Source organism: Sceloporus occidentalis, unplaced genomic scaffold (genome assembly GCF_023333645.1).
Source record: "Sceloporus occidentalis isolate IW3139 unplaced genomic scaffold, rSceOcc1.0.p SCAF_80, whole genome shotgun sequence".
NCBI lineage: Eukaryota > Metazoa > Chordata > Lepidosauria > Squamata > Phrynosomatidae > Sceloporus > Sceloporus occidentalis.
In genome coordinates, this window is record NW_028317060.1 from 2624670 (window position 1) to 2637500 (window position 12831).

Consider the following 12831-nt stretch of genomic DNA (forward strand, 5'->3'; position numbering starts at 1 on the left):
TCAAGCACAGGCTTTATAATCCAACAATGTTTTTAGGTATCGTAAGTGAAAATATGCTCTGTTTGGAAAACAAAGCAGCACACATCACTTCTCAGCTCAACACACCCCAAGTATCAGCCGGTACTTAGCGATACATAAACATGAAGCCTAAAGCATGCACACCACAACTTCCTACACCTATACACGGCTTACCTGTACACGCAGTGGTATACTAATTAACTAACCAACTCACTAACGGATTGCTGATGGCACAGTTCTTGTTCATATAGCCATATTGTAAGGTAAGAGACAAAGCATGTGTTATGTATATATATATATATATATATCACCCAATAGTATACAAGAGCTTGCTAACCAAATAAAATTACAATCATCCGTCAAGTGCATGTTATATTTCCCGTTTACAGGGAGTGAAAAATTTGACTTTGATTATGTCACGTTGCTAAAAGTGCTCACACCTTAAGCCCTTGGTCATGTTTGCAAATGACGTATTAGAAATGGTGGCTGGCGCAGCTTTTACTGCGATCTTTGGTTTAGGATGATGCCTTTTTTATGCTGGTGATGGGATCTAAATATGCATGATTTGCTGAAGTCTTTGTATGTCTTATTAGGAGCTGTGAACATTTTGTCTACCATGGCCAATGAGAATGATATCAGAGATACCTGTGAAGTATAAAGTGTGAATTAGTGTATATATATATATATATAAAATCACCATAAGATGGTTGCTTGCTTTTATATTGCTAGGACCAAATATTGGTTGCAGTTGACTTGTACAGTGTAGATGCCTTCAGCAGACCACGTCAATGAGATAATTCTCAATTGAATATTTATTGAAGATTAATTAAGCAACAGTTATTTAATATTGCCTGATACCAGTTGTGCTGTAGGATTTATTTGATATTCCTCTTATGGAGCAAGCCTGTAGAGTCTTTATCTGTTGGAGCCTCTGTGTTCAAGGACATTCCTCTGTAGTGGTTTTCTTCTAAGTGTCCACCTGTTGAACCGGAGGCCTTCTCAGAGAAGACTGAGACAGTCGTGCTGCAGAAGAGAAGGTAAGTGTCCCACAGTAGCATTCGTTAAATCTTTCCTTAGAACACATCCGTGGTGAGGAATAATGAGATGGAAGCAGTGTAGAGATTTTCAGTTATTCATTAGCAGAACTTTGTTGTTATTGACCCTCAAATTGTTTTATTCCTTGTACTCCTAAGCCTGCATTTGTGAAGATGTCCCCAGAATCAAACATACACTATGGGATTTTAACAATTTGGGTGCTAAAACTATATTTTTCTGCCAATAATAAAATCAATGCGGTCATGCTGACCTCAGTAACAACTTAGAACCTTACACAAAGGGCTGTTTAGTGCTTCTAACAATGAAGGGAAAATAGAAAATGTTCCAACGCTATGACGGGAATGTAACTACATGGGCACATAATACCAACATTTCATAGCTCTGATGTTTCAGAAAACATGTGGTAGGAACAAATTCTTCAGCTCAAAATAACACACCAAATGGAGAAAAGAAGGGCCACGTAACCATGAGAAAATGTTATTAGAGCGAGAAAAACATTTAAACCCAAACTTTATTGGCCGAAGCCTCTGTTTGCCCACTTGAAACAAGCAGTGACACACTAAACCACAGCTTAGGGCCCCGTTGCACCAGATGTGTGTGGCTTGCTCTTAGGATTGCTCTGTGTTTGTGTGGATGGCCAGAACCAGACCACAAGGGATCATGGCATTAACAAGTGTGGTTTGAATTCTTCCAAACATGTTTTTGTAAGACTTTCTTAATTCTTTCTTGGCAGCACATCGGCTGTCACACAAACTCCTATCTAGAAGATTTTGTTTTCAGTCTGACAGCTCGGAGTGATAGAGAGAGCATTATGAGGACAATACAAAGGTTTTGGTCAGTACATATTTGGACGCAGGACATTTGTTGTAGACAATGGAGATCGGTCACACCATAACCATCAGTGAAAAAGAAAAATGGCTACCGCCGGATTATTCAAAGAGAACGTGGAGTCTTTAGTCAAAGTTTATACCTTTTATTGGGGCGGCATAGAAAAATATGTAAACTTAAATAAGCTTTCGGGACCTCAGAGATCTGTTCTTCAGGTGGAAAGAAAGGACCTCTAAGGTTCTCTAAACTTATGTAACTGTACATCTTTTAACGGTGGTCCATTGAAAGAGACACTTTAATGACGCAAGAGCTACTTATCCCTGATAAACAGCATCATTTGTAACACAGCCACAACATAACAGTTCGTATTACCTGTTGCTTAAGCAAGTGACTTATATGTTTAGGCTATTATAGTTATTACAATACCTATGAGTATGTCACTGCCAGTGTTCTAAATATAAAGCAGTAATTAATATTTTCCATTGGCTATCCTTATTGAGGTGTTGGGCAACCTGTTTATTTAGTAATGTTTCCGTCCACGAGTGACCCACAGGTTTTCAGTTGGTCAACCCCAGTTTTATTTGGTGGGATTAATGCACAAAAAGCCAGAGTTTTCAGGAGAGCTGCCAACTTCACAATGGATTATAAAGGGCCATCTATAGCAAGTTTCACGTGAGCTTTTGTTGAATACATTTTTGTTGAATTTTTGCCATTTATTCAGTGCGGTAAACGTGAAATGACAAAATAACGTCCAAAATTGTGTTTTTGCCACTTGAAGACAATTCATTTATTTCTTTTTTCATAATGATCCCATATTGCAAGGGACTGTAAACAAGATATTGTTTAACTGATCTACCCCTGCATCTTTAAACATATTTTTACAGTTTTATGACATCTTTATATGCTTTCCTATGATGCTAACATGATATTTTAACCTCTTTGACTCTAGTCCAACCCTCTATTTTTCTCGTAACATCTGTGATACACTTTTCTGCACACAGTTGATTTTAAATGTTACCTCAATTACAAAAAACCCACAAGATTACCATAACACAATATGGATATATTATACATTATAAGAGTTGCTGATTTTCTAGTATTCCAGACTTATTACAGCAATTGTAACTTGCTATTTTTTTAAAAAAAAAAGAACCCTTTGGTGCCTCTGCATGCCAGAACCTTGGTTTGACTTTTCCCTAAACTCAAATGTTAAATTACCCAAGTGAACGTGCTAGGTCAGCATTTCCTGCTTTGAGTTTATCGTGATACATGAGCACAGTGCAGCAGCTGGATTTTTCCTGGGATTCCTGAAAGGAGAAGTATTCTCTGAGAACAGTCACAGTCACCAACAGGCAGAGGTGGTAGTAGTGGCAATTAAATCCACAACCAGCCATTTCTGCATATGTCATATGTTCAGGCACCTATAAACTAGCCATTTGTATATGCTCTACCACTGTTAACAATATACTAGGAAAACATCCTGGCTTCTTATGATAGTGTCATTGGGATAAACAATAGAATGACTCTGTCTTATTCACCAAGCCTGACTAATGAAAGTCTTTGGAGGAATTCATTAGCACTGCCATAAAGAAACATCACACAACCGATAACAATGACTGCCTTTTTTGACTGAAATGAACACAGGTATACAGCGCAGTACTTTAAGGTGGAAGACAATTTTTTTCCCATGTGTGTTCACCTTTAAATCCACAGAGCCTGCTCATTACCTACTAGTTGGTAAACAGCAGCATTCTGCATTGTTATTTTTTAAATACGGACATTTTTATCAGCTAAACACGTTTTGCAACTAGCGAGAGCCTCGTTTATTTGAACATTCCCTGTTAATGCCATTTAAATCCACATTTAATTTCAGAATATTTGTGATGACACAGATCACTGGTATGGGTAAGGAGGCAGAGTGCCGTAATCCTTTATCGGCTGTAAACAGTGCTGTGTCCTTATCACCCCTCAGAGGGTCCTCGTAAATAATACTGCATACACTGTAGTGGATGCGCTCTTCACAAAGGTTGCTAGATCTTTTCCAAAGAGATGGATTAGACATTGGCCAGACTTGCATGCTACCCTTCCACAGGAAATGGATCAGCAATCCATTAAAATGCCATTAGATAATCTAATTTGGGACCTAATCTGTAAATTAGCCAGGCCCCACACTTGAATCATGTCTAAGAGAAATACAAAGTGGGGGAGAAGTTTGCGTTCAAATCGATAGGAGTAGCCAAAGCGTGAAGAAGGCTGTTTGTATTTTTTTTTTCTTTTTTATGTAGCTGTGATCACGTCTCAGGCCGTCTGGTAACCAGGAGAAACCAGACATGATGTAATTCCAGATTGAACTTGAACTTCAGGGACTTAGAATGTGGGGCAGTGGGAACAATGGACCTCAGGAATCAATAATGTCCATTTAGCAGACGACCATGTTGGGAACTCACTGTTAACATTTATGGGAGAGAAACAGCAGGATCTGCTGTGTGACCAGAATGAGACGGTCAAGATACAAGATGTTGAAAGTAAAGAAAGCAACTTTTTTTTTTTTTTTTTTGTTCTAGCAAATGTTTCTTCTGTCTCACTTATTCGCTGTGAGCGGGCCCTGTAGATTCCTGCAGGATTAATTTTTTTTTTTCAAAGTTCTCTTTCTGCAGAAAACCAGTTGCCTGCTGTAAGCACTCTTTGTTCACTAAGGTAGGACAAAGTTAATCTTACGTTTCCTGTCAAATGATTTTTGGCAGCGCCGCTAAGGAGGAGGGTCATCTGGCCCAGAAACTCCCAAGTGGGAGAAATGTGCTTTTAAACTTAGTGACAAGGAGTTTGCTTTTTTTAAGGGCTGTCCTGGAGAGCCTTAGTTCATGAAAAAGTACAGAACCCATGTCGGTTTACAGATTCGAGATTAATAAGGCTTTCAGTGTGTCGCTCCTCCATTCTTTATTATCTGAACGTAACCAATTTAAAGTCTTGTTTTTGATAATCTAACAGAACAGAAAAAGTATTCCGTATCATCTGTGATATGAATCCTTTATTATTTCAATCCTTCACCCCTTAGTCTTTTTTTTTCTTTTTTTTTTAATAGTCATCATGTGAATTTTTTAATTTTTTTTTATAGTGGTTAAAAAAATGGAAATGCATTATTTGAAGATTAAATTAAGGTTGTATTATATCACATTTTTATTTTTGCTGAGCAAGTACAGTGTTAGTATGGACACTTTGATTTTCTAGAGCAGACTTGCTACAAGGCTTCTTGTAAATTCTTATAGTTTGTTTACTGTTTTTCTAATTGGGTAATATATTATAAATCTACTTAAAAAATATGCAACATTTTTAGCTTGCATGTTCTTACCCACTTTATATCTTATCAGGTTTTGGAGGAGTTTTTTCCTGCCTTTTTTTGTGGTTATCATGGCATAAAAAGGTTTTGGGTTATCAAATCTTTACAGACATAATCAGAAATCTCTAAGACCCCATTCCATTCTATGTGACTGCCGCGTGGACATACGCAAAAGTATTTCAAGCTCTGGGAAAGGAATGACTCCTACGTAAGCCCTATTCATATCGTGCTGGTCTTGATAAGACTGATTTGTGATGCAGTCATCTGTTTGCTTATTTCTTTATCTCGGTCTGAGAAAAAACAATCTAACCTCCTGAGTAGAACGCATTTGAATGTGTTCATCCTGGTTGAGAGCTGACTTTTGTGACAGCCTCGTCCAGAGTTTATCAAATGCTGTTACCTTTATCAACACACAATAGAAATGTTGATTGGAGTAGAATGCAAAACAGCTATATTAAGGATTAACCTGTCCCTTGTAAGTGATTGTTCATCACAACTTCATATGACATAAGCAAACAATAAAACCGTGTGTGCAGAATGCCACTAATAACGAATTAGTAGTCTGTCTTTAAAACATGTCCCAACAAGAAGAAAACCAGAAATCCTTAGCAGAAGGCTTTTAAGGTATGTTTTAGCTATGCCAATGAAATAGATCTTACAGAAGGGTTAAAAGTAACAGTACGTCTCACTTATAACAGCCCACACCAGCTACAGAACAGATAGTCGCATTGCAAGAGTAACTCACCAGGGTTAGTCTCCCATAATGTATTGCTAAGCTGGTCATTTATAATGTTTCAACTTTCATATGTTACTTTTCAGTAAATAAACATCATATAATCTTTTGCCGAACCAAGAACTGGGATATAATATTTAGAAATTGTAAGTAGTGTGAAAATGGAAATTTATAGATGCCAGTGTGTGTGGTGGTACTATTTAGAGCACCTTAGAAAATATAGAAAAACATATACATTCATAGTAAATGGAAAAGCTATCCCATATAAGCTTTGCCTTATGGCGGGGCTTGGCAACTGCAGACCCGCAAGTCCTTGGAAGATCAAGATATTAATACACCAACAGCTACCTCTCCCTGTGCTTACCTGTTAAACACATAAACTGGCCCGTTGTGCCAGAGGCTCTCCGCTGACCAACATCAAATAGTGTATGCTAGGTTTACTTTATTTATCCCATACAGAAGAACTGTACTTCTGTAATATGTCTTCATCTGTTGTGCTTTCTAAAAAAAAAACCCCTTCCTTTTATTGTTATTAGAATATGTAGTAAACTTAATGGCAGTTTTTGTAGTTTAACATCTAATATCCGTAATGTAATATAAAATAGACTACTACTACGTGTTATGTAATTGCTCCGTTGATTAATGATTTCCAGGGGATAAAGTCACTTTAATGTCACCCTGAAATATCTTCATCACGCTGATTTATATTACTCATTGCCTTATTAAAATTAAAAAGTGATTAGAGTTCATGATTTCTATACCACTTAGCAATATATGTGAATTTCTCTAAATCATTCCTGTACAATTGGGTGTGATTTGTTTAAATGTATATAAAGGCAATGAGTTTTAGAAAGGGAGATGGTGCAAATGAGTTATGGTATATACAAATATCTCAATCCACTTCAATCCCTTAATATAATAGCACTGACTGTTATTGTTTTTAGAGGGGTGGCTATAGATTTTAATTTAGAAAAAGTTTACTGTCCCATTAACACAGTTACTTTTTTGATCAAACTTTATCAAACAAGGAATCCTTGCTGGTTTTAAAACATCTTTCTTTTGGACCTAGTCCCCATCTTTACTCCATGTAGTGATAAATCAACATGCCAGACATGGCATCATACCTAGGTCAAGTAGGCACCTGTAGCTGCTATTGTAATGAGAGTCCCATAATCCTCTGGCACCCATAATGGCAGTCAGCGGACATAGTGGTTTCCTTGAGCCGTGGACAATTAAGGACAAATAAGAACTACAGGCCATGTTTTTTGCTTCCTAGATCAGTTGAAGTTGTATGTCAATTTACTAGGCTGCATGAGCTGTGTGTTATAAGTAGCTTTGTGACGTATTTTCAATGCATATGCTTGATTTCTCTCGACTAATTCCAAATTACGCTTCTGCAGTGCATGGTGTTTTCTGGGCTTTTATTTTACTGGGTAGTTTTTGTTGCACAAATATGTAGAAACTTACCACATATTTTATAACCAACGCTAACGTCCATCTTCTCTTCCCAGCATCCACCATGATGTAGCCACCTTTCAATATCACCATTTTCTTACTCTAAACCCAGCTTTCACTTTGCACTATGCCATATCAAACATATCCTCATGGGATGCACTTTACATTCATTCAAGTATAACAACATTGTAAAACACATGGGAAGGGACTTGTTCATTTTATTGATCTGGAAACCATATCAGTAATTACGAGTAAATTAGTAAATTTTTTATAATACCAACAGTCATGTTAAATACTATAGTAAATAAGAGTTCTCTATTTTGTAAATTGTGTTTTTCTGTGTAGCCCCTTACATTGTGAAGTGGTCTTTGTGCCTGAACAAAGATTAGCAACTTAAAATATTTGTTCTAGAAACCCTGTAATAAAATCTTTGTAAGATCAGAATGTATTTATTAAGCCACTTTTAGCATGAAATTCGGGATTATATGAAATTAGAAGAATGTTACAATTTTAGATCATGTACCATCAATTGTTCAAGCGTTAATACTTATCACTTGTTTGTTTTTTTTTCTTCTTTTTTTGCAGTCCTGGTACCTGGGCTAGTTTGGTTCCTTTTCAAGTATCAAACAGGACGCCGATCCTGCCAAGCAATGTCCAAAACTATGGACTTAATATCATTGGAGAACCCTTTCTTCAAGCAGAGACAAGTAACTGAGGAAAAAAAATGGGTAAAACTGAACAGAGAGAAGAAAGGAAAACAGGACAAAAACAAAACAAAAAACACTTACGAAAAGAGAAGATAAATTGATAAACTGACCAGCATTTGCAGCACTTACAATCACTGATTCCTTTAACCTTTTTAGTACTTGCAGGACCTGTGATACATTGCAAAGCATTGTCTTCTGGGACTCCTGAGCACATAAGGGGTTAAGGCCGAAGCAGTCGTGACACTGAAAGGGTGGCTAATATATTTCACGGATGGGTAGAATGCAACTCCTGCTAAGCTAGCCTTTGTTATCTGATGTCCTCTGGGTAATAGGCGCTCTTTCTCCACGACTACATTTTTTATGACTTTTCTAGATGCCTTAACGATTGCATGATAAGCTAGTCCTGTTTGGTTTTAGTCTTCTTGTTGTTTACGCATGGGAACACTATTCCCAGTTTTCTCACGAAACAAAGGCTGTGAGGCAGCAACAGAGCTGCAAAAAAAAAGAAGGCCTCAAGGCCTCCCCTATCTTGAATCTACTAATTTCTAATGGTTGCCATATTTTACAGCTTGTGAAGAATATGGTATGACCTTCTATCACTGATATCAGTCATAAAGAGATGTAATGTAGCGAGAATCCCAGAAATACACTCACCTTACATCTTTTTGGAGCGCTACCTAGTTTGAGATGTCAGAAAGGTTGTACCCATTAGGTTCTAGCTGGAAGCCATTGTACCTGGTACAGAAGCACCAGCTCAAGAAACAATGTAAAATATGGAACATATGCCCATAAAAGAATATTGCAGAGGCAAGTGCTATTATCAAAATAAGTACTTATTGGGGCATAATTATTTTCAGTCCTTTAGCCCTCCGACTCTAAACAGTAGGGCCCAATAGAACTAAAATCTCCTCCGTGAAAATTCAGATTTTCCATATGCTCCAGCAAGCACTAACTGATAAAAAATGGAAATAAATATGTTTCTATTCCCTCTGTTTGTGAGGGCTATATAAGGTAAATAAATGAAAAAAGCAGCAAATCGAGACAAATCATGTATTTGAGAGGAAGAAATGAAAGGACGCGTAGCACTTATATTGGTTAGGCTGCCACTATGAAGCAGAGTATTTTATTTATTTGTAATTACCGATTGAATTAAGGGAAGGGGCTTGCAACCACACTAGTAAGAGGATATAGGGGCCACTCGTGGCTGTAAGGTTCAGTCTTGCAACTTGTGTCGTGGCAATTGAGGAACTAAGGAGAACCTTTTATTTTGATGATACCTGCATGGTGCTGTCAGTAATATGCTCTAGAAAATACGCATTCTCACACTGACATCCAATTCGCATGACCTTAAAAATTATGCCTCTCTAACTATTAAAAATCAAGTACACTTTCCAGTAGATCTAATTTGCACGAAAATATAATGTCCACATTACGTGCCTTGCCTTGAATTTCAGAAAAAAAAAGAAGTGACATCACAACACTTGTTTTGCTGCATTTATTATAATTTTAAATCTTTACCATTTTTATGACAAAATATTTTGTACTCCAGAGGAAAAAAAATATGTGACATCCTGGATTTTTTAGACAGTAATAACTTCTCACATTTATAAAGCATATCATGGCTGTGTATAGTTGCCGCTTAAAAAAACTGTAATCAACCAGCAATATTTTCAGTATTTTGGTGTTTTTTCTATTAACCTTTCATGTTTTTCATCTTCCAATTAATAAGGGGAAAGAGGGAGGGGGGCAGGTATGGGGTTAAAATTTTTACAAATTATGCAATACCAAGTTTTGCCTATGTAGGTAGTGCTTTTAGCAGTATTTGGTTATTTTAGGTAATTTCGCAGATAAAAAAAAAAAAAAAGAACAAAAATATAAGAATTTAATGTATGCTTTTTTTTTTTCCATTTTGTTTTTTAATTGACCAAAGTGGGTACTGCTATTTTTGCAGTGTGATGAGGTCCTTTTGTGTACTGACATGGAGAGGGAATTTTTCTTTTTTATATATATGCATAAATATATATATAAATATATATTATTGGTGGGTGGGAGGGTTAAAATAAATATTAAGCTCCCTAGAAGGCTGCTGTGATGCAGTATGCCCTTAGAGTGGCCATGACTGCAAAGTGACCCGTTCCCTCTACATATATCATTTGGTTTGTCTTTATACACTTTAATAGTTCCTTCTAGAATGGAGGTGTGATTACCTGGATTACTCAGATATTGGAATCATGTGTTCCCATTGACGTTTATTAAATATTCTCATGATAAATGGTAAACGTAACTTATCATTTGGCCCTATATTCTGCATGTCTCACCCATTCCACAAGGTATACACCATTGTGTACTCTTGTTATTTTCATGCCAGAGTCGCACCTATTGCCTTCTTCAGTCTTATTCTAGCTGCTCTATAAATAATTCTGTTAACACAGACTTAAACAGAGAAAACAATGCACTTAAGCAGTGTGCACAACGATGCTCAAAGTCCATTTTTGCTACCCATTCTTATAGGAAAGGAAACATTAGTCCACCTGTCATATGATCTCAACTGATTTAGGGGTCTGATGACCACTTCAGGTTAGGACAGTCTCATTTGTATCACTCACATAACTAGCCTGACAATGTTATTTTTATTTTTTTCCAGTGAAACAGGCTCCCTAAGTTTAAATAGCAAAATGTTTATAGTTCCCACAGAACTGTAGAAATGTCCCCAGTATAATTTTGCCCATCCATCATACATTCGTTGGAACTGTGACCCCCTCTCTGTATTGTACTTGGGCAACAGATAACATGACGTTAAGTGATCGCTGTACAAGGCAGTGGCTGTCTGTTTAATGAATCTAAGTGAATGCTGCTTATTTAATATGATTTTGCAACCCCCCATTGTGAGTCCATTCATCGGTAAAATATATGTAAGTGAAACACGACAGAAGTATTGTGGAACCCTGGTGACCACATTCTCATACAATTAAATTTATTATTGTTCTCACTGCCAATCACCTATTAATGAATAGATATCAACTGGGATTATGTGGTGACTCTATTTGATTCACCCGCTCAGGCGGATCTCTCAAAATATTCAATAGCACAGCAGGAAAAACCAACGCAAACATGAACTTGTGTGAATCACTACAATGATAATTATCCTTACATCAACATAGTCATTAATCTCTCTCCTATACAGGGCCAGTTGTCAAGGACAATCAATATTACAAAAACAGTACAGTGAAAATCTAAACAGGCATAATCTCTTTGGATGCATCGCCCATCTTTGTTCTTGTAAGAACTTGAATTCTAGAGATAGTAGACTTAGAATCCCTTGCGTCTCTCCAGAAAATTTTGCAATGACTTTTCCTTAAGATTTTTTTTTTTGTTTTTGCACTGAAAGCTTGTATTTATAATCAGTTTTACATTTGTAAGGAATTGCAGGGTTTTATCAGAAAAAAAATCTGAACATAAATCATCTAAATGTTGGGGGTTATTTCCGAACAGCAGTTCTGGAAAAAAAAGTGGCCTTATCACCATAGCAACCAATGTCAGTGGGAACATTCCGTTGGTTGCTATGGTGATAAGACCACTTTTTTGGAAACTGCACCTGAATTGCTCTTCTTTGTAAATAACCTTGATAGTTGCAGACAACTTTATACAATTAATTCTACTTTTAGTTTTTTGAGACAAACTTTTAGTGTTTTTTTTTAAATTGAAGCTACGTGCTTCTTCCCATTAGTAGTTATATTTTACTGTACCTTACATGAAACCTTGCTTTGGAGTCTTGACCTTCTCGGCATTCCCCCGATGCATGTTTCCCCTGGAGTGACAGGAACATTATGAGGTTTAGGAAAAGGGAGGAAAAAAATAACATGAAGGAGACTGTTCATAGACACGGCAAAAATTAAGAAATAAAACTATACCGATTATAGCAATATAGCTATGGGGCAATGTTCAGATGGGCAGCTTGGTAAAATATGTGAATGGATCTGTGAAGCTCTAAGTAGCTAGAAGTGAGGGTCTTTGTAGTGAACCTTACAGACAGTTTGTTGTACACTGTATAGTTTTGTTGAAGTTTTCTTTGAATCGCATGTGCCCTCATTTGTAAAGCTACCTTTTAAGCATTTCCAATGGGAATATATTTTATTTCCATTTTTTTTGAGTAAACAAGAATATTACTTGTGTAGGAACTGGACTTGGGTTAAAACTCTCCTGTTCCTTAATTTATGTATTAGTAAAAACGTAATTAAAAAAAAAAGTTTTAAAAAATGCTGTCCATGTTTGAAATCCTTTCAGAAATGCCTGTACTTTAAAAGTAGAGGCGGTAATCATTTTTTTTAAAAAAATGTACATGGAGAAAAGTTATATTTTATGAAGGTTATTTAGTTGTATTTAGTATTTGAAAAGTTGGTTTTTGGAGCATTTCAGAATATTGGAAGCAACACTGTCTTATAGATATATAATGTCCTTTAGAACGAAGAAAAAAAATTGATTGTTTCGTGTTGGTATTTAAGAGTAGGTGTGCAAAACATTCAGGATAAAAAAAGCACGGAAACCAGAATAGTACTTCTAAAGTCTCACTTTTACCATGTCCTCAGGGAGCATCATTTTTAGATTAGCAATTTGTAGCTTCACAAGGACTTTGTGGGAAGAGATTGTAGAACATTGACATCAATGACACTACGCATTTTTTTCTTTCCATTTTGCTG

General features: G+C 36.5%; 1 protein-coding gene across 9 annotated transcripts in view; it reads left to right on the forward strand.

Moving 5' to 3' along the window:
• LOC149285340 (nuclear factor 1 B-type-like) overlaps positions 1–8142 on the forward strand; it is a 209334-nt gene extending 201192 nt beyond the window's left edge. For all 9 annotated transcript variants that reach the window (XM_089495456.1, XM_089495455.1, XM_089495457.1 and 6 more), the window contains one exon: positions 8013–8142. In XM_089495456.1, coding sequence (XP_089351582.1) covers positions 8013–8142 — 130 coding nt within the window. The remainder of the gene's footprint in view (positions 1–8012) is intronic.
• Positions 8143–12831: the final 4689 nt, after the last annotated feature.